We start from the raw sequence: 21,489 nt of genomic DNA, 5'->3' as shown, positions 1-21,489 counted from the left end.
CACGGTGGGTCTCTGCTCTTCCCCCTGCCTGTCCCTGAGACCGTCCCCGCACCAGTGGGGGTGTGGGGGGGTCTCCTGTGGGAAACCCGCAGCTGCCCAGGGTAACACCACCACGGGGGTGTGTTTGCAGTGGCCCAGCCACTCCCCACATGAAGGTTTAGTGGGTGACGCTGGCAGTAGGGTGATGCTTGGACCAGATGATGTTGAAGGGCTTTTCCAACCTTAACGTTTCCAGCATTTTATGATTCTGTTACCAGGTCAGCAGCTCTGCCGACACCCCCCGCCCATCACCCTCGTCCAGGGCTTGCACATTTGCAGGAATCTTTAATTACTGCATTAATGAGGGACACCGTGAGTGCTGTGCTGCTTCCTGAGCACCCGTAGCGGGCACAGAGCCCGTGTTTTACAAACACGCCGCTCATCCCAGCAGCCGCTGCTGCGGTTTGCCTTGGGCGTGAGGGTGTAAAGCCTCATCCAAGCCCTCAGCTATGGTGTGAGGGCACAAAGCTCGCCCTGCACAAAGCAGACAGCCGACGTGTCCCCAGGAGGGGCGGAAAGCGGCACACAGGGCGTGCTGGGGAGGGCAGGAGGAACCCCACATCCCTCACCACAACCCCGCCGCCATTTTGCGCCTCCCCCCCCCCCGCCTTCCCTTCCCGGCGCACCCCGCGCTCCGCGCCTACATTTCCCATCAAGCCCCGCGCCGCGCCCGCGCCCGCCAGGGGGCGCCGAGCGACGCGGGCGCGGGGCGGGCTTGGGCCGTTGCCGTGGCAACGCGGCCCGGACTTGCCGGCGGCGCTGATTGGCTGCGGGGCGCTGGGCCGGGCGGTGGCGTCAGGGCGGGCGGCGGTGACGTGCGGGGGCGGGGGGGGCGCCGGCGGCGGAGCTGGGGCCGGCGGCGGGAGGTGAGCGGGGGGGGGGACGTGGGGGGCGTGGGGGCAAATGGGGGGCGTAGGGGGAACGGGGGGGCGTGGGGGGACGTGAGGATGTGGGGGGGAAATGGGGGGTGTGGGGGGCGTTTGGGGGACGAGGGGGTTTGGGGGGACGCGGGGGGCGTGAGGGGGACGTGAGGGTGTGGGGGGGGCATGGGGGGGTGAGGGGGAACGGGGGGGTGAGGGGGGGTGGGGGGGGGACGTGAGGGCTTGGGGGGGACCTGGGGGGTTTTGGGGGTGTGGGGGACGTGAGGGTGTGGGGGGGGATGTAGGGGACAAGGGGGGGTGTGGGGGGCACGGGGGGGTGTGGGGGGTGTGGGGGGTTTGGGGGACGTGAGGGTGTGGGGGGGACATGGGGGGGACCTGGGGGTGAGGGGGGGGCGTTAGGGGGGGGTGTGAGGGTTTGGGGGGGGCTGGGGGATGAGGGGGGTTTTGGGGGGTGTGAGGGTATTGGGGGGATATGGGGGGCAGGGGGGGGTTGGGGAGCACGGGGGGGGGACAAGGGGGATTTGGGGGACGTGGGGGTGTGTGGGGTGACATTGGGGACAAGGGGGGGTGTGAGGGGGTGACAGTGGGGATGGGGTGGGTGTAGGGGTATGGGGGGGGACGGGGGGGCTCTCTGAGGGTGACAGGGCCCTGGGGGTCCCGGGGTGGGGTGGGGGGGGTAAGGATTGGGTGCAGGGGCAGCTGGGTGACATCGGGGTGCGGGCGCTGCTTCTCCTCGGGGAATCGGGGAAGAGCGAGGAGAGGGAGGGAGGGATGGGGGGGGACGTGCTGAGGACGGGGTTGGGGGGCGAGGATGAGGATGGGGGGGCCCGTCCCCAAGGGCAGGTGTTGAGGAGGAGCCGCCCGCTGCTTCCCGGGGCTGGGCTGCGAGGAGGAGAAGCTGGGGGCCGGGTGGCTCTGTGCCGGGGGTCCCCCCCCACCCCGGGGGTCCCAGGGGGCTCGTGGGCAGCACCTCGGTGGTCACGGAGGGGGGGGGGACAGAGCTGGGGGGCTGCTGGGGGGGGGGGGGCTGTGGGGTGCCCAGCTCGGGGCCAGCAGCGTGGCTTGGCCATCGGGTGGGGACCCGGCGATGCCACCCCGTGCTCTGCTCCCCTTCCCGCTGCTGAGATCCTAAATAAAGGATTTTTATCGGGAAAAAAAAATATTTAAAAAGGGCAGAGAAAGCGCAGGGGCAGCTCGTCCCCGGGGGGGGACGCGGTGCCCGAGGGGCTCAGCACCACGCCGCGTCTGCGACCGCAGCCCAGTGCGGCGGGGCGGTGCTGGCTGGGCTGACTCCAGCTCCTAATTAGCCTAAAAAGCTCTCGTTAAAAAAAAAAAAGAAAAAAAAAAGTCCTAGGTGAAAGGTAAAGCAGCGTGCAGAAGTAGGTGGCGGGACCTCTAAGCAAGCCCTGATTTAATTTTACCTCCTGCTTCCCTCCTTTGTTTTGTTCTTCCCACCTGCTGCGTTTTTTTTCCTTCCCTGTTGGCCCCCCCGGAGCCCTGTTATTGCGAACGGGGACCCGGGGGTCACTCTGAACTGCCGTTACCTCCCCTGTGTTGTGTGCTCGGAAGGGCTTCTCGCCTTGTTGCGCTTTCAAAAGCTTCTGCGCCGCCCGACTCCACCTCAGCCGAGGTTTAACTGCCCTGGTTGTTTATGATCAGAGAGGCTCCGAGGCGTTTAGAGAAGCCAGTGAATCGGGGTTCAATCCCTATTTACGAGGTAGGTGTGTCTGAGCGTCCCTGGGTGGGAAATCGAGGCGCGGAGGTGGCTGAGGGCGCAGCTTGGCTGGGGCCAGGAGGGGACAGGAGGGGACAGCAGCCCTCCGCGGCGTCCCCGGAGCATGCGGCGGCCGTCAACTGCGGTGCGTCGCGTGGCTTCGGGCAGCCTCGCCGGGTAACTCGCCTCCTCCGTCCGGCCTCGGCCGCCGTCCCTTCAAAATCTGTGCCGGGAAGCCTCATGCTCGCTGGCAGATGTCAACCGGAGGGGAAGGAGGCGGTGTGGTGAGCCCCTGGGTGCTGGGGACCCCTCTGGGCAGGGGCTGGGGCTTTTCTGGAGCCCCCCGGGCAGGGACAGGGGCTTTTCTGGAGCCCCCCGTGCAGGGATTGGGGCTTTGGAACCCCCCATGCAGGGTTTGGGGCTTTGCTGGGAGCCTCCTGTGCAGGGATTGGGACTTTGGAACCCCCCGGGCAGGGGCAGGGGCTTCACTGGGAGCCCCCCGTGCAAGGTTTGGGGCTTTTCTGGAGCCCCCCATGCAGGGATTGGGGCTTTGGAGCCCCCCATGCAGGGTTTGGGGCTTTGCTGGGAGCCTCCTGTGCAGGGAATGGGACTTTGGAACCCCCTGGGCAGGGGCAGGGGCTTCACTGGGAGCCCCCCATGCAGGGACAGGGGCTTTTCTGGAGCCCCCCATGCAAGGTTTGGGGCTTTTCTGGAGCCCCCCGTGCAGGGATTGGGGCATTGGAACCCCCCGGGCAGGGACAGGGGCTTCACTGGGAGCCCCCCCTGCAGGGATTGGGGATTTGGAGCCCCCCGTGCAAGGTTTGGGGCTCTTCTGGAGCCCCCCGTGCAGGGCCGGGGGCTTTGCAGGCATCAGACACGCGGGCTCAGGGCAGCACCAGCCCTGCCCGATGCAGCAGGACCGAGGGCACGGCTGCGGTCAGCCCCGTAAGTCATCCCACATCCCGCGTCTGGTTTGTGACCCACTCCTCCCTCCTCCTGCTCTTTTTTTTTTTTTTTTCCGCGACTTCCCTCGCTGCCTTCAGCGGGGAATCCTTTTCCCCGTGAGCTCCCCGGGACTCCCAGGGAGGGACGCGCCGGCAGCTCCCCGCTGAGCTGGTGCAAGCGCTGCCCGTGGGCACGCCCCGGCAGTTACCTGCGAGCAGGGCAAGGTGAGCCCGCAATTCGCTCCGAATTCCCGGCTCCGCCGCGCGCTGGGAGCGAGCTCGGGGTGTGATTCCTGCGCTCCCCGTGCGTGATTCATGCGCTCGTTGACACCGTCAACTTTTGTCACCGAGTCAGGGACGGGTTTTATTGCCGGTGGAGGTGAAGAAAGCCTGCTCCTGATGCGCCAGCGGGGCTGTAATGACTTTATTACCTCCCCTCACCAGGAAGGGGAACAAAAAGCCTTGTCTTGGGTGTCTGGGAAAAACCCCTTCCGTTCCGGGGGGGGGACCTGCTGCAGCCGTAACGTCCTGCCGGTTTTATGGCCCCGCGCAGCAGAGGGCTGGGTGCTGGACCTCTGCCCCTTCACGTGGGCACGCGGTGATGCTGCGGCTCAGCCCCTTCCCTGCAGCACGGGGACAATTGCTTCCTTCAAGTTTGGTGTGTTGTTTTTTTTTATATATATATATTTTCTGTATTTCTGTTTCTGTATTTCTACTGCTCCGCGGGACAGGCGTTGTTTTGCTGGCCCTCACACTCGTGCCATCCCCTGGAGGTGCCTGGGGCTGCTCGGCCACGTAGGAAATGCCCTTCATACCCACCCTAGAAGCCTCTCCAGGAGCACGAGGCTTTGAGGGGCAGAGGATTTCCTTCCTTTCTTCCTGCCGTGCTGGGCAGGTGAAGCTCCGGGTGCTCGTCGCACGCGGGGTGTGCGGCACGGGGTGGGATTTGGTGCCGTGGGCTCCCCGGCCGGTGCTCGGCGGCCTCGCGGGTCTTGTTGCCCTGAAAGAGGCAGCGATAGGAGCGGGGCTTTTCCAGGGGGGTGGGAGGAGCAGCTGAGCCTGTGTCACGGCAGGGAGGGTACGCGGGTTCAAGTAGCATCATGTTCACAACATCTTTGTTTAATGCGTTAGTCCAGTTAGTCTGCATAACTGTGTCTAAAAATAGAGCATATTTTCTGTAAGTCCTCCAGGTCAGCCTCAGAAGCCGTGGTGTTTTTTGTTTTTTTTTTCCAGCGGTGGTCTCCTACTGCTCTCCTGTCTGAAATTAGCGCTATTCGCCACCTTAGCAGCAAAACCAGGAGGGGTGAGCTCCGTCAAATCCTCCAGTTTCAACAACCCGAGAAAGAGAGGGAGAGAGAGAGGTTCATTAAAATTGCAGGAACTCGCAGGCAGCCTCCAAAAGAGGGATTAAGCGAGCCGAGTAAACAAACGGCCTCGTGGCCACGCCAGCCTTTCCCAGCTGGGTCCGTGCGTTAGCATCGGCTTCGCTCGCGCACGGTGGGGGAAGTCGACCCGTCGAGGTGGCAGCCACGAGGCCGAGGCAGCGTCCCCGTGGGGGTCTCCCGGCTCCTAAAGCCCGAGGAGGGCTCCCGGGCGTCCCTGCAGGGGCGTCGGGGGCTCCGCTCCCGCTGCCTCCCCGCGGCGCCGGGGACTCGCCCCAGCAGATGGTTGCAGCGTGCGGTAGAGGGAGCGTGTGTTTAAATTTCGGAGACGTCGCTGGATCTGTCCCAGTTCTCCCGGCGGCATAAATATCTGGCCTTCGGCGCAGCCGGGGAACTTCGTGTTGTGTTCTCTTTGCAGATTGCTTCGCTGCTCGGCTCTCCGCGCTGACATGGTAACGGGACAGGGGCTTGCACCGGCGGGCAGACGGGGACAGCTGCTGCGGAGAGGTAACCCTTCCCTTTCGCGTGCCTGCCCTTCCAAAATGCTTTCTCTGTTTGTCTTTTAAAAAATTCGGGGTAGGGAAGAGCCCACGGAGGGTGACTTGCTTTCAGCAAGTTTCACTTTTGTCCGCGGGCTTAAACTTTCTCGAGTTTCTTTTTAAATCTGAATTCGGAGACTTATTCCCGTTCGGTTTCTGAACAAAATCTTTTAAGGATTTTGCTTAGGAGCCTGCTGTAAGTATTGTGGTCTAATCCCGTTCCTCTGAGCCAGCTGCTGCCTTCGAAGCATAACAACTTCAAATTTGATCAGTTCGCTGGTTTTACGACTGAAATTGCTGCTCCGAGAGTGGGGAGGTCACGTGGGATGAGAGGCTGTGCTTAGGTAAATGTTCACCTACTTATCTGGACACGCGATCTGACACCGGCGCCGATAACATCGCTTGCTGCGTAACTGCCCCAGCAGCCAAAACTCCGCGGCTTACTGCAGAGCTGAAATAGTTTTGGAGGACGTGGCCCGGAGGGCTCAGCTCCTGCCCGTGGGGATGCTGACGTTCCTCGGGGTGGTCGCCCCGCACCCAAACGCCGTGCCCGGCTTCTAAACCCCTGCCAGGGCGGATTTATTTCCGCCGCAACAAGCGCCTAAGGTATTTAGCTGGACGGAGATGCGGTCTTTTGTATAAGTGTCTCCTCGAGCTTGTGCAGCTGTTCTGCTCCCCCTGCTCTGGCGGTCGGGGCAGGGACTGCCGAGGAACCCCGCGGTGCGTGGGGAGGGTTTTGTGACGAGCCACACGAGGCTGAGCCGATGGGGAGGCATTGTTGTACAGAACTGCTTGCTGCCGATGTTAATGGGCTCTTTCTCTCTAGGGTCTTGCCTGCTGACAAATCCCTATTTCCGTACAGTACATCGTGTCTTTTGGGGAATGATTTATCCGTGGCTCTTGAATTTGCGAACTGGAAATCTGCAAATGTTCTTGGAGGTGGAGGGGCTGGCGTGACAGGAGGCTCACGGAGCCCTCCGGGCAGCGGGACCCGACCCGCAAACGGTTTTTAATCGGGCGCGATGATGTCCCGGTGCTTATGGCTGAGGGGTTCTTTGCTGCGAGAACCCAGCCTGGCTCGCCCTGACCGTGCACTTCTCGAGCCGTTGGTTTATTTGTGGTTTGTGCTGGCTCCCGTGCTGATAGCCCCGGTCTGTCAGGCTGCGGAGCCGCTTTCACACGGGGCGTTGCGGAGCCGTCTCTGCTTTTCTAGAGGTGTCACTCCTCAGAGATGTACTACGTGTCACTGGCGCGATGATTTCTGAGACTGGGGGAAAGTCTAGACAAGCAGAAGTGATTTCCGTAGCGAGTATGAATGGGATTATTCTGCAGAAGAGCTATTTTCCTTTTTTTTTTAATCTTACACTCCGAAATACCCTTGCGTTGGCAGAGTGCCTCGGAAATCACTTTCTCAAAGCAGGGTTTCGAGTGTAGCCATCGATGCCGGTGTGAACCCTTTTGGTCAAGGAGGTTGTGAAACACATCTTCCCCAAAACGAACGATTTTTGGATGCTGTTCACTGAGCCCTGCGTGACTGCAAGACTGCAGAAGAGAACTGACTCAAGACGGGTCTTAGTTTCGGGATGACTTCTTGAAATGCTCTGACGTTCAGTGCTGCAGTCGCAGCGTCTGAAAAATGTCTGGGTCCTCCAGGACTTAGCTGAGAGCTTGTGAACGTGGGGCCGTTTGGGCCAGGTGTGTGTTGGGGTGCTGCAGATCCCCCGCACGGGTCCCGCTCTGAAGCGTGGGCTTTGAGGCTGGGGTTTTTAGGAAATCCTGCCTGAGAAGAGGTGTCGGGGTGAAAGCCCGAGCCAGAAATGTGAATGTTTCTCGTGGCGCTGGGTCATGCCGGAGCACGCCTTTGAGGCTTGCGGATAGCATCAGGCAGATAATGCTCGTGCTAACCAGAAGCTGTGCCCTCCTGAAGCGTTTTTTGGTTTGCCCCGGTCTGGGAACTGGAACTCCGCACACTAAACGCAGAACGTGCAAGTTCAAACCCCGAGCGGAGATGTGGCATGCGACGGGGAATGGTGCCGGTGGTGCAAAAGGGCAGGTGAGCTCTCCTGCCTGAGCCGATAGGGGTTTTTATTTTTATTATTTTGATAATCTGTTAAGACAAACTTTGCTGTGAAACGTACTGCTGCTAATGAAAGTCTCGTCAGGAAAGGTTTTGTCGTGCTGAAGAAGGGACGGGTGAGATGGCTTCAAAATAACCGAGGTTTGCTGCAGCCACCTCAGTGACGGAAACCTAGGCTTAACTCTCTGTCCTCGCTGATTTTTAGAACTTTTTTTTTTAATGCAAGTCCAAATATCGTCTTAATGCAAATCTGAAATGTTTCTGAAATCCCCCAATCTGCTTTCTACCTCTACGTTAATTATATGGATGCTGCCAGAGCTGTTGGACCATGGAAACTGTCTGCCCCATGGGCGCTGGTGGTGAGGGACCCACGTGCCATAAAGCCATGGGTTCTCGTGTCTGCGGGGCAGGCGTTGTGCTGTGGGACTTGGGGACACTGGGGGCTCTGGCAAAGAGCTGTCGGTGAGCACGAGCTCGGGGTTGGAGCTGGCTGTCAGGAAGCGGTGGTGGTGGTCTCGCTTCAGATCTCTGCTTCTCCTTCTGCTGGTGCCCAGGACATGAGGGTGTTAGGAGAGGTGCTGATGCTTTGCTCCAGTGTTTTGTTTCCTAGGGGCTGAGGCAGGAATCCAAAGGGACAGGAGCACGCCGAGGTCCTCTCCCCGGCGGGGCTGTCCTGCCGGGACCGCGTTTAGTCGCTTGCTCGCATCGCTGCCGAAAACGCAGGGAAACCTCCGTCCCTCCGGCCGGCTCTTGCTGCGTGAACGTGGCCAAAAATAGTAAGGAAACACAGTTCTGCTCCGAATTCCTGAGAGGGTGTTGAACTAGTTTGTTACACAAAGTTATCTTAACGCTCTCTGGAGTTGTCCGTGAGGAGACAGAGGCAAGCTCGGATTTACTCCTCGTTCCCTGCTCCGCGTTCGAAGGAGAGGTGAAGCGAAGGTTTGTTCTGTTCCAGCGCGTGCGTTCCCAGCCCCTGCTGAATCATCTGAACTCGTGCCTGTGCATAATCGCTCACTGTCAGCTGCGTCCTGGGATCAGGGCTGAATGCCTGGTGCCCGGGATATTTTGCTAAGGTCTACAAAACACGTAGCGCGTTTCTGGGAGCCCGAGTGTAAGCACAACAAACTTACAGCCTGGTAGATTTAGCCCAGGGGATCTCAGCCGCTGCGAAGAGGAGGGGTTTTGGTAACGTTTTGGAGGTTTGGTGACGTTTTTGAGGGTGATTCCTGGATTTGGGAGCTCGGGCCACCTGGCACTGGGGCTTCCTGGCCTCTTGGGTATTTGGCTCCTGCCGACGGGCTGCCCGCGTGTGCCTGTGATTCAGAGCAGTGGATGCCCTGGCCTGCTGCCGCGTTTCTGCTGTTCCCCCGTCTCTTTTCCAGGGATCTGATTGCCCCGGGGGTGACGCTCGCTGGTGTCCCGGTGACATTGAGGCTTTGGGAAGAACCACGCCAGGCTTGGGCGCGAGGTGTTCCCACGAGTCAGGCACTTTGACTCCAGGGTTAGCGGTGGCACCGCGCTCCGCTTGCTTTTTTCCGGGTTTTCCCTTTAAACGTTGCTCTGAGCCCGTGCCCGCTGTTTTCCTCGGGAAGCCTTGTTGCTGTTCCCTCCCTGTCAGCCCTGTTCTATAATTACTGATGTTCCCGAAACCAGATCCTCCCACGTGGCCTGCTCCGCTTCGGGGGGACGAGGGCTCTGTAAGCAAACCCAGCGCCCTGGAGCGACGCGCGGGGGGCTCGGGGGCTCAGAGAGCCCCAGCTTCCAGCAGGTCGACGGGCTCCGAGCCGCCAAACTTCTCTCCTTTCGGGATGGTGAAGGGGAACGCTTCCCAGGCGGCTCCTCTGCACTTCCAGGGAGGCAGCAGGGATGTGGAAGGCAGCGCCTGCCCGCTGGGCGACGTCGTGCTGGGCACCGGCTCCGTATGGAGCTGGGACAGGGCCGTGGGGTCGGGGTCTCTTGCTGGCACCTAACCCTCCGAGCTGCCTCGTGTCTCCCCCCAGCAGCGCTTGAAGGCCGCGTGCCGAGCTCGAAGCGCTGTCCCCAAAGCACCGTCCTCGCGGGGGGGACAGCCCCAGGCAGGAGGGGGAACGCATCGCCCGGCATCGCAGGAAGGGTCGGGCCGCCTCCGCTGTGCCCTGCCGGGAGCTGGGACGGGCCTCTCTCATTACCGGACTTAACGATCTTCTCAAATGGCACCAAGTCTGTGCAGTTTCCAGTGCCGAGCAGCCCCCGGCGGTGTCACCTTTCAGGTACCTGCTTGTTTCCTGGCTGCCGTCCTCGGCCCGGCCCGGCCGGCCACGCGCACCCCCTGCCCCTGCCTGCTCCGGGCTGTCCTGAGCTGACAGCAAAACACAACCGTCGGCTGGCACTTGCCAGCCCGAGCCCTGCCAGTTTGTTCGCTGAAAGCCCTCCTGGAAACGCTTCATATGGGAATGTGCAGGGGGAGGAGAGGGTCACGAGCAGCGCGGCGCGCTGGGCCGGGGGCGGGCGGGCGAGCGTGACTGGGAACAGGTGTCCGAATCCGTACCACGGGAATAAACAATGACGCTTGGCACCGATGTCCAAAACATGCCGTCTCTGTGAGCTAATGCAGCGAGGAAAGGACCGGGAAGGAAGCGCTGCAGGACCCGGTTAGCGTGATTTTGGATGACGGAGGAAATAGAGGTACGGGGGGCGGCAGGAGCTGCTGAAGGTCACGGAGCAGAACTTCGGGGGAGAGCTCGAGACCGTCGCCCTTTTTGTGGAAGAGAGCTGCAGATCCTGGCTCGTCCGAGGCTGAGGAGAGCCAGGAGTGTAGGGCTGAGCCCTGCAGGAGCATTAACCCTCTTCCAAAGAAAACCCAGCACCGGTGAGAAAGCAGGAAGCTCCTTTCAGATCAAAATGTGATCTAGTTTTTTTTGGGGGACGATTGCGGCGCAAAAAGAGAAGGATCCAGCGAGTTTCATAACTCTCCGACTTTTTTTTTTTTTTTTTTCTCAGTGGCCAGGAAGTGGATGAGTTCAAACACGCAGGCGACGTGTGATTCATATTGGCAAGCCTGGCCGCTCGAGGCAAGCGAGGGAACCTCCTGCGCTCCTCCGTCGCGTGTTCCCGAGTAATTAGCAGCGCGGCGGTAATAGCAGCTCGGGCAGCACCCTGCTGCTGCCTCGGCTGGGCTGGCGCTTGGTGAAAAGCAACCTGCAGTGAGGACAAGGGGCTGGACATCTGCAGCGTCGGAGCAGATGCTTTAATTTCTCTCAGGCCCCGAGTAGCAGTGCTGGCCAGGGCCGGGTGCCGCGGCACGGGGCGAAGGTTTCTTCCCCGCCAGCTCCAGTAGTTCACTTCTGCACGGAGCTGCCTGGCGGCCAAGGCTTCTGAGTAAGGGAGGAAACGCTGGGGTAGTAAGCGCTGCCGAGATCTCGTTAGCTAATGAATAGGTGCGTCGGTCTTTCAGGAACAAAAACAAAACACATTTTCATTGTTTGTCTCTGTGGATTTTTTGCACTTAGTTACCTTTCCTGTGTTGCAGCGTCTGCTGAGCTCTTATATGGCTTTTATTAGGAGTAGCTGACGTGCAGGAGGGGGAACAGAAACTGGTACTCTATCAGCAGATACCCAAAGTGGTGACACAACCCAAGGGATGTCTGCAAATAATGGCCAATGAACAACCACCACATTTTTTTACGGATTCAGCTCCGTTTTTTGGTATATTTGCTGTGTGCTCCATGTCACAGAAAATGCTGCTGTCCGGTGCCAAATGCACAACCAACAGAATCCTTCCGAAGGGATTCACTTCTGTTGACTGTGAATTTGTCTGATGTTTTCATCCAGATGAACAAAAACACGAGCCAGAAGTGCTTCCGTGGTAAATCGGTCTCCTTTCGCGTTTCCTGGTCGCCTCCCTTAGGGTAACTCGAACAACTTCGAGTGGGTCAACCTTGTGACCTGTCCCTTGGGAGGTTGGGACGTTTTTTGGCGCTTTGCTTTGCCTGGAAACTTCCCTGTTCCAGGGAGGAGCCTCGTCTGGCGACACTACAACAGGGACTTGTCGGGGAGCTGCCTCCCACCCCGTCCGTATAAAAATATTAGAACCGAATGTGCCCTCCCCTGGAGGGGAACGGGGCAGGAGTCCTCCCCACCCCAGCGAGCGTGTCGAAATGACTTCTTCTTTGAAACTACACCTGTTTGAAAGATGACGTCCTTCTAATTATGAGCACTTCCTCGCTCCCTCGGTGGCTGCCAGCGCCCTGGTGTCCGTGTCGCAGCGCACGTCCCCTCCTTGCTGATGCTTCGCTCCACGGGCAGCCGCGTAACAGCGGCCGCGTCGCCCCGCCAGCCCTGCCACGCACCAGCCACGGGGCACTGGGCGCTTCCTGGCTCGTGTGTCAGCTTCTGCTGTCTCTGAACGTAGCTCTGAGCTTTAAATGCCGATTTGCTGCCAGGAGCTGCCTGGCCAGAAGCATGCAAGTACCCCGTGCTGAGGAAGACGCGGGTCCTGACCAGCTCTGGAGAAGCGCTGCCGCCAGGCATTGGGTCCGTGCTGCACATGAGGCTGGAGATTTGTCTCCTCTTAACCGTGCAAGCCCTGGCGTGCCAGCTTTTTTTTTATTTTTTTTTAAGCTATTTCCCCCTTGTCTTGTGCGCCACGCTTCTTCCCCGCTTTCCTGCCGTGTCATTCCACCTGGCAGAGGGCTCGGCTCCGGCTTCTGGTAAAGAAAAACTTGGTGCCGGCGCTGTTGGCAGCGTGGGAGCCGCGAGGGAGACACCCGGCAGCGTCTGCCCGAGCGCAGAGCCTTCGTGCACAGCAGCCGGCCCAACGTCCCCCGGCTGCCAAAGCTTTGAACGGCGTTGGGCCAAGGCAGAGCAAGTCACGAGGTGCTCGCCCTCTTGCTCGTTCCCATCCTGTGGGAAGAGGAAGGGAAACAGATTTGCCCCATTTTCCGGAGAAGCTTAGGAAGGAATTCGCAGTGCCTGTCCCCGTTTCCATCCTCGCTTTCCATCGCTGCTCCCATCATGGCTGCCAGATGGAAAAAGGGGGCGGCTGCGCCGGGCAGGAATCTCTGCCCCACTCCTGCTCGTGCGCCGTGATGGACCCGGGGCAGGTTTAGCCCAGGGAAGGAAACCTCCTCGTTCCTTGCCCTGCCTGGAGACGTGGAGGCACCGAGCTGCAGGGAGCTCCTGGAGGTGAGAAGGGCCCTTTGGGGCACCCTCTGCCCTCCGCACAGCCGTCCCTGGTGCCGTCCCACAAAGGTGTGGGGCTGGGCAGGGTCCGCACCCCCTGGCCGTGCTCTGACGCCAAACCACGGGGCTCGCAGGGGAGCTGGCACGGCTCTTTTGCGCTCGCCGCTGTAATCCTGTGCAAACACTTCCAGTCCTCAAAGGCTCGCCTTTGTTCGGGCTGGCAGGAGGGAAGGGAGGGAATCTCCCCGGTGTCTGGGGCTGAATAAAGCATCCCGGAGGCTGGCACGGTCGTTTGCTCTCTGCACGTGCCGCAAGAATCCAGCGCTAAAAGGAATCAAGCAAGCTTTTTCGCTGATTTTGATCAAGGCAGCGCTGGTTTGTTCTTTATGCCAAGCTCAACGCGTCCAGCTGAAAGAAACTAAAGGCTCGGCGGTCTCCGCATGGAGCCAGGTTTGGCCGCTGCCCCATCCCGCAGGGGCCTGGGATCCGCACGTCCCCTGCAGCCACGCAGAGGCCTGGCCCCTGCCTGCCTTTCCCCGGGCTGCGGCTGCCCGGCCTTTCATCTGCTGGAGGCAGGGGGTGCAGCCGGCCGGGTGGAATTAATCCCTCTCCCCCCCTCCTCTGCCTCTATCGCCGTTGTTTGGAAAACAGGGGAACGGCTCCGGGAAAGGCAGGTGTGCAAACAGCTCCCGCAGCTCCCCTCTGCCCAGGCCCCTCTGCTCTTGGCCTGCGAGAAGATATTAAAACAATAAATTCAGAGCTTTCCGGCGAGAGCTTTCCTCCTGCTGGCTCTCCAGCCGCTCTCGAAGGCTGGGACCTGAGTCCTTGCCCTTCCCCTGGCACCCTTGCCCGCACGGGGCACCGTCCTGTGGGGTTGCTTTGGTGGCTCGCGGGGTGCGAGGCCCTGCATGGCCCCGGCGTGCCGGGCACGCAGCTGGAGAACTGAGTCCCTGCGGGGGCCGAGGAGGCGAAGCAGAGACTACGTCCTCAAAGGGTTTAAGTGCTTGCCTCTCCTGATGGATGCCAGAGCCAAAGGAGAGCTAATGACAAGCTCAGTAAGGTGCTGCTGGCTGTGTTTTCCGCTGGAGGCCGGTTCCTCCTGCCGCAGCCTTCCCCCGCTGACTGCCGTGCCGGGCAAAAGCATTTTCCTGATGTTTGTGCGTTTATATAGAGCCTTAAAAAAGGTCCGGCTCGTTACCCTCCGCCTCTGACGAATAGGTTTGCCTGCCTGGATGCCCTGCCCCACGTGTGAGCGGCGGCCAAGGGTAACAGAGCCCGTGAGAGGTGCCTCAGCGCTGCCCGGGAGGCGCGGGCAGGGAGCGCTGCGCTCAGTCGAGCCCCCTGCCCCTGTCCCCGCTCCTCGAAACGGAGCCGGGTGCGACCTCGGGCCCCGTGGCTCCGAATTCGCGGCGAGGTGTCCCCGGGCCGCGGTCCTGCGGCGGCTCATGGCGGTGCCCGTGCTGCTGGCTCGGCAGCGTGTCGATGTCCGGCCTCTCCTTCGGGGGGGTTCGTCCTCCCCTTGGGGTCACGGCCGCGCGTGGTCGTGGGGTGCCCTCGTGCAAGAGCCCTGCAGGCGGCTTACACGGGGAGCAGGCGCGAGGATGCCCCAGGAGCTGAACTGGTGTCTGTTAATCGAGGCTCCGTGGAAATAGAGCAACGGATCCTGCGCTTTGTGATAGCTCCTGGAAGGAAATGGCTGCAGCTCTGCGCCGGCCGTGCTGGAGCAAGAGTCAGGGCTGGAGGCAGAGGCGCTGCGACGCGGCACCGGGCGAGAGCCGGCTGGGCTCGGGGCGCGGGGAACAGCCCGGCCTCGGCACCCGCGGCACGGCACTCGCGATGGACGAGCACAAACAAGGAGAGGAAACATGGGGGGGGGGGGAAAGGGGCCCGTGGCCACCCTCCCACAGGAAGCCCCGGATTAGGACAGGGCTGGGCCGTGCAGCCGGCGCGATCGCGCTGCCGGACCCCGCGGCTGAGCTCGGCCCGGCGGCTCTTGGCAGGGCAGCCGGGGCTGGTTACAACGCGATGAGTGAAAACAAACACCAGCGCCGTGACGGGAAGGAACGGCAGGGCAGGGGCCGGCAGGAAGCCGTCCGTCTCGCAGACGGCTCGCGTGGGTCTGGGGTTTTTTGGCCACCGCGCCGAGCCCCGCTCCTGCCCCCATCAGCCGCTGTCCTCGCCCCGTTGTCAGGCTGAGGGTGGATCCTGAAGCCGAAAAATGAAAGGTCCTGATCTTTCTGCTAGCGGTGGCTCTGCCAAACCTCGGCCTTGGCTGCCACCGGGACACTGCCCAGGGCACTGGTAGCTTCGGGGGATGTTGCCCGGGGCAGCGTCTCCGCTGCGGGACCCGCAGGGCAGGCAGCACCGGCCCCGGGTTCCTGGTTTGTGTCCCAGGATCTGTCTGCTGGGCTTTGAACACGATCCCAGCGAGGTTTCGCTTCCCTGAGCCCTGCAGAGCACCAGAGAAAAGCCCCGGGAGGTGGGGGGGGGGGTGCTGCTTGTCTCCCTGGATAAGATGAAGCAGAGCAGGGCTGCTGTGGCAGCTCCTGCGCCTGACGCCGTGCCTCTCCCCCTGTCCGCAGGCTAGCGCACCAGCCTGGCAGGGTCCATCTCGGCTAGACGCGGATGATGCCAGAGCTATGACAGGGATTGCAGTCTTGGCACTGAGGGGTGATCGATTATGGAACAACTACAGGAGGAAGTACCTGAGGTCAGGGAAGAGGAGGAGGAAGAGGAAGAGGCAGTGATGGTGGCCAGCGGAGCCTCAGACCCAAGTGCAGGACCAGACAGCTCGCTGCCTTCGAGCAGCTACACAGGTGAGTGGAGCCCCGGGAGGATCCAGGCTGCAGCCACGTCCTCCAGACAGCGTGCTCAAGGCAAAGGGCACCGGGTCTGCACGCGAACGGGGCTTGGCTCGGTTTAATTTCCTCCGTTTGTGAAATAATTCATTGAGGGCCAAGTTACGGAGAAGTATTTCTTTCTCTGCGGTCACCGCACAGCCGCTGGCAGCAGGCTGGGAGGTGGCAACGAGGCCAGGAGGGGAAGGTTGTGCCCCGGAGGGTGCGTGGGGGAGAGGGGAGGGCTCCCGGGGTGCCTGAGAACCCTTCCCTGGCTGCTCCTGGAAATCCTGGGTGCAAACCGATCGTAGGAGCCGGGAGAGAAGTTTCGTTGTTCCTGTGCCAGCCCTGTGCCAGCTGCCTGGCAAATCTGCTGGTGGGATTTCGCTGCCTAAACATGAATGCCAGAGGAAGAAATCAGAGCTGATGTGGAGTCTCCTCGCTGCTGGGAACACTTGGCTCTATACAGGGCACCAGCCTGTGCCCAGTGCCTGATCTCAGAGGTTAACTGCCCGAGCGACGGGCTGGGAAGCGCTGGAAGTCCCTCCAGCCACGGGGTTAGATGTGATGCTGTGCTTGTGGCTACTGCACAACAGGCTGCCTCCCCTCGTGTGTTTGCAGACCTTTCACAGAGCTCCTCTCCCTCCCTGTCGGACCAACTGCAGATGGGCTGCGAGGAGGCGGCCTCGGGAGCGCTGAACGTGGAGTGCAGGGTCTGCGGGGACAAAGCCTCGGGGTTCCACTACGGCGTGCACGCCTGCGAGGGCTGCAAGGTGCGTCCGCCCTGCAGGGGCTGGGTTCGGCAACAGCGAGCAGAGCTGAGAGCCTGGGGAAGAGCGGTGGCTCTTCGGGCAAGCAGGTCCTCGGCAAAGCAGGGATGCGGGATGAAATGGCTAAAAAAATCGCTTGCAACCTGCCCAGAGAGCGGACAGGCAGGCACACAAACGCTGTCCTGAAGGAGGCGGCTGAGATGTGTACGACCCAAATCTCACTGCGTCGTGCTTTACTTTGTAAGGCAAATCCTCCTGTCCGCGTGGGGACTCCGGCTTTGCTTTTCAAGATGCTGGCTGTGCTGCGGACCAGCAGCGAGCTGCCTGCTTGTCCCCTGGGACCGCTGGCCGCAGCTTGGCTCTGCCTCTGAAATTCTTTCCCCCACAGCAGATGCCAGCGGGGCTGCGTTAGCGGCCCGGGCCCTGCCAGACATTCCTGCGGGCCCGCAGCCCGCTCCTCCATCCCTCCCTGCTGGCTGCCCGCAGTATCACACGCCCGGCTCCCGGTGTGCTTCCTCCTCTGCAGCCCCCTTCTCCCACCACCACACCACCTCTCCTTGTGGTCGAGGCTCTGCTTGCGCTGAAAATACCCGGCGGAGGAGGAGGGGGCTGAGCCTCTGTGAGGCTGCTGGGGATAATAAATCAGCCCGGCCCCGAAACACGGGTGCTAACGCCGCTGTTCCCTTGTCCCCCTGCTCCGCGTCCCCCCGTGCGCTGCCTGCTCGCAGGGCTTCTTCCGCCGGACAATCCGCATGAAGCTGGAGTACGAGAAGTGTGAGCGGAGCTGCAAGATTCAGAAGAAGAACAGGAACAAGTGCCAGTACTGCCGCTTCCAGAAATGCCTCTCGCTGGGCATGTCACATAACGGTGAGTGGCACCCTTGTCCCCAGGCCTGCCCACGGGAGCTTCCTCCCGGGGATTCACACGGGGAGGCCAGATGGAGCTCGCTTCATCCCGTGGCTCTTTTTTTTGCCAGGGAATCATCTTCTTTGAAGCCCAGTGCTTCGGGCTTTTGTCTCTTTCATCCGTGCCTTCCCTACAAGAAGGGGCTCTTTGTTCCTGCCGTGCAGGCCGGCCGGTGGCACAGGGCTCTTCCCTCCAGGTTGGCCCAGCAGGAACTGTGCACTCAGATTGCTTTCCTGTGGCTGGGATCTTTAAACCTGAGGCGTAACCGTCCTGTTCCTGGCCGAGCCAAAGTGTTTATGTGGGAAGAAGCAGGGCTTGCGAGAGAACCCAGATGAGCAGGGATGGGAGCCCAGCGTGGGGCTGTGCTGGCGCGGGTAGCGGTGCTGGCGGGCTCACTGGTTTTGCTCCTCGCAGCGATCCGCTTCGGCCGCATGCCGGAGGCAGAGAAGAGGAAGCTGGTGGCGGGGCTGACGGCGAGCGAGATCAGCTGCCAGAACCCGCAGGTGGCCGACCTGAAAGCTTTCTCCAAGCACATCTACAACGCCTACCTGAAAAACTTCAACATGACCAAAAAGAAGGCGAGAGGTATCTTGACCGGGAAGGCCAGCAGCACCCCAGTAAGTTCCCCCCCCAGGGCAAACGGGGCTGGCCGCAGCCGGTGCGGGGGGCTCTTCTCTGGGCGAGGACGTGCGCCTCGCTCCTGCTGTCGCTATTGCACGTGCACCACTTCCCAGCTGCAGCTCCGTGGGCTCTGCACGCCCTGCCCTCGCTGCTTTGCACACTTGTGTGGGTGTGTGCGGGTGCTGTTTGCCTGGGCCCCTCAGCCCCAGCAGGAGAAAACAGCGAACGGACAGGCAAATGCAGGTGTCCTGGGCAGGGCTCGTAGCTCGAGTCCCCGTGGCAGGTTCCTGACCGCTTGCTTCTCTTTCAAGCAGCCTTTTGTGATCCACGACATGGACACCTTGTGGCAAGCGGAGAAGGGGCTGGTCTGGAAGCAGCTGGTGAACGGGATTCCCCCCTACAAGGAGATCGGGGTGCACGTCTTCTACCGCTGCCAGTGCACCACGGTCGAGACCGTGCGGGAGCTCACCGAGTTCGCCAAGAGCATCCCCAGCTTCGTAGGCCTCTACTTGAACGACCAAGTGACTTTGCTGAAGTACGGGGTGCACGAGGCCATCTTTGCCATGCTGGCCTCCATCATGAACAAGGATGGGCTGCTGGTGGCCAACGGGAACGGCTTTGTGACCCGCGAGTTCCTGCGTAGCCTGCGCAAGCCCTTCAACGAGATCATGGAGCCCAAATTCGAGTTTGCTGTGAAGTTCAACGCGCTGGAGCTGGATGACAGCGACCTGTCTCTGTTTGTGGCTGCCATTATCCTGTGTGGAGGTGAGCGGGTGCTCTCGGCCCTGCGGGAGTCAGAAAAAGCCTTCCCGAACCAAGGGGGCCGGGGAGGGCTGGGCTGCTGCTTCAGCAGGGGTTTTGCTGGCTGACATCAGCCAGGGGGGTCTTTGGGGAGCAGGAGAAGACCTGAATAGTTCTGACACCAAAAATTCTCAGTGGCGGCGATGCCAGGCACGCCGGGACCAGGCGCCATGCCTTTCTCACAGGCTGCTGCGGGACACGTGCTCCGCGGGCACGCGTTTTTCCCCTTGTCTGGTTGACCGGGTTGCAGTCCCTGTGGGTGGGTTTCAGTCCCCATCGCCGCGCCTCCAGGAGCAGCGTGTGCTTCGGAGGGCCACCCCGTAACGCCCCGCTGCCGTGCTTCCTCTCCGCAGACCGTCCTGGCCTGATGAACGTGAAGCAGGTGGAGGAGATCCAGGACAACATCCTGCGGGCGCTGGAGTTCCACCTGCAGTCCAACCACCCGGACGCCCAGTACCTCTTCCCCAAGCTGCTGCAGAAGATGGCCGACCTGCGGCAGCTGGTGACGGAGCACGCCCAGCTGGTGCAGAAGATCAAGAAGACGGAGACCGAGACCTCTCTGCACCCGCTTCTTCAGGAGATCTACAAGGACATGTACTGAGGACCTGTTATTTATGAGAATGAAGCCATGGATTCCCAGCGGGACTCTTTGTACAAAAACAAAGAAAACCTTTCCCCACGTCTTCCGTTTCTTCTACTGGAAACTCTTTTTCTACACGACCCCAACGTACGGTACACAGGGCAGGACGCCGTAAGGTTTCGCAGCCGCCACCTGGTAGGCCGGGGGGCTTCCGTTAACACACACTAACGAAATTTAGAGGCAAACCCTAAGCTACCGTTTCCGTTACTGCGGCCCTGCTCTTCAGCTGCTCCCCGGGGGCCCCTGGAGCGGCCGGACGGTTCACACGGCGAGGACAGCGGGGTTCCTGCGGCAGCCTGGGGACAGCGGGGTTGCTGCGGTTGTTCAGAGGCCCGAGCGTGGCGCGGTCGTCGAGCAGGCCCAGCAGCAGCACTTACAGCGTGTCGTGGTTGTCTTTTTTTGTATTGCACTCCGAAGATGTGGTCCTGAGCCTAGGACGGCGTCACGAAAGGAAGTTTCTCTCTTTTCCCAAAGAAAAACCAGAGTGTTTGAAGACGGGTACAGCTGTCCTCACAGCGCCCTCACTGTGCCCCCAGTGCCCCCGCCCCAGAGGAACCTGCCCCTCAGCACCCCCGTGTGAAGAGGGAGGGACGCGGAGAAGGGAGGGAAGGGTTTGACCCACAAAAATCCACCTTTGGAGCAGAGGCCAAGGTCTCTCTGCTTCCCCGGGCCGTTCGGAGCAGACCTCAGTTCCAAAAATGTCTGCACGGGGCCAGGGCCAGGTCTGGAGCTCTGCAGGGTTGGGAGGAGGCAGCAGGGCTCGTGCCTTGTCCTGCAGCTCCCTTCCCAACCTGGTGGGGCAGAGGCGCTGGGCTCCCTGCGAGCACCAGAGCGAGCAAAGCCCCCGGCAGCACCAGCACCGGGAAAGTCACGGCCAGCCCGCAGAGCCCGGCACGGCGAGGGGACGTTTACTGGGACGCGGGAAGGGAGCACGGGGCAGCCCCGGCTGGGAGGCGCCACAAAGGGCTGGGATCTGACGATCCTGCTCTCTCCGGGCTGCGGGACCAGCAGGGCAACCCTTCGAGGGGGGAAGAGCAGCGTTCGGGAGAGCAGGAGGTGGCTGCAGCCCAGCCTGGTGTTGCTGCTGCCTAACTGCGTGGCCTTCGGCCCCTCTGCTGATGGCCGTGCCTCAGTTTCCCCTGCTTGGGGAAGGGAGCCACACCGTCACCTGCCCTCCGCTCCGAGGGGGAACATGAGGATTAATAAGCGCATTGGTTGCAACGAGCTTTGCAGCTCTAACACGCAGTATAAATGCCAAGTATTCATCAAAGGCGAGGGAGAGGGCGGATGCTCGCGGGGCGCTGTGCCGGGGAAGTCCCCCCTGCCCTCCGCCGACATCCCCCTGAGCGAGGGGACGGCTTCGGGCTCCGTGCCCTGCCCAAGCCCCGAGCCGCTCGGGGGCTTCGCCTCGCACCTTGCCACAGCTGCAGCCAAACGCCGCGGTGCTGCCCGTGCCCAGGACCCGGCGTGGGCGCTGCGTCCCCCGAGAGGCAGCGCTGACCTGCCCGCGGCACCCCCTGCGCCCCGAGCAGCCTTATTCAAATACTGATAATCCCACGGGGGGGGGTGCGGGAGCGGATGAATCGGTTTTTGTTTTCCTCCTCTTCAGGGTAGTGGATTTCCCTGGTGCAATAATTCCTTCAAAACCCCAAGGGGAAGAGCGCTGGGCTTCCCCTCCGCGCCGCGGGGCTGGCAGGTCCCAACCCCCCCCCCCCTCGCTGCCGCCCTCGGGCTCCTCGCCGTGCCTCGGTTTCCCTGCCCGCAGCCCTCCCGGCCCCTTCCCGTGTCCCTACCTCGCAGGGGAGTTGGGAATTACCGTTTCTAAAGCACTTTGAAGTCCTCTGGGGAAGGCACCGGAGATACACGCCGCACCCAGCCCGGGGGATTTGGCCCCAGAGCCCCCCGGTGCGCCCGGGACTCGCGTGCTCGTTACCTGGGGAGCTTTTTCCTCTTCCCCCCCCTCCTGGCAGTTTAACAACCCTCAAACTGAAATGTATATTTTTGCTAGAAGTACAAGCCTCCAAGTGTTTTTAATAATATAAATAGCGTCCGCGAACTGACTTGACTTTAAATAAATCGGAACTAAATATTTAAGAACCTTTGAGCAGCCAGCCCTTCTTTGCAGGGTTTCTCTTGGGCCCTGGGGGGGGGGTTTCCAGCGGAGGGGCTGGGGTTTGC

At 61.3% G+C, this 21,489-nt stretch overlaps 1 protein-coding gene across 7 annotated transcripts; it reads left to right on the top strand.

Moving 5' to 3' along the window:
• The first annotated feature begins 838 nt into the window (after positions 1 to 838).
• Positions 839 to 21,405, top strand: PPARD (peroxisome proliferator activated receptor delta). 7 transcript variants are annotated; one of them, XM_080569181.1, is made up of 9 exons: positions 2,495 to 2,637; positions 4,812 to 4,881; positions 5,379 to 5,467; positions 15,319 to 15,552; positions 16,195 to 16,346; positions 17,072 to 17,210; positions 17,664 to 17,866; positions 18,182 to 18,635; positions 19,025 to 21,405. In XM_080569181.1, exons 4-9 carry the CDS (start codon positions 15,417 to 15,419, stop codon positions 19,270 to 19,272), a joined length of 1,332 nt encoding a protein of 443 aa, XP_080425307.1. In that variant the 5' UTR covers positions 2,495 to 2,637; positions 4,812 to 4,881; positions 5,379 to 5,467; positions 15,319 to 15,416; the 3' UTR covers positions 19,273 to 21,405. The 7 variants fall into 7 exon arrangements, with proteins under 7 accessions (XP_080425310.1, XP_080425306.1, XP_080425311.1 ...); XM_080569184.1 differs by lacking the exons at positions 2,495 to 2,637; positions 4,812 to 4,881 and adding an exon at positions 839 to 905 and having other exon boundaries at positions 18,185 to 18,635; XM_080569180.1 differs by lacking the exons at positions 2,495 to 2,637; positions 4,812 to 4,881 and adding an exon at positions 839 to 905.
• Positions 21,406 to 21,489: the final 84 nt, after the last annotated feature.

This window comes from Anser brachyrhynchus (assembly GCF_964034855.1).
Source record: "Anser brachyrhynchus genome assembly, chromosome: 27".
Taxonomy (NCBI): domain Eukaryota; kingdom Metazoa; phylum Chordata; class Aves; order Anseriformes; family Anatidae; genus Anser; species Anser brachyrhynchus.
This window is presented reverse-complemented; position numbering and strand designations above follow the sequence as displayed.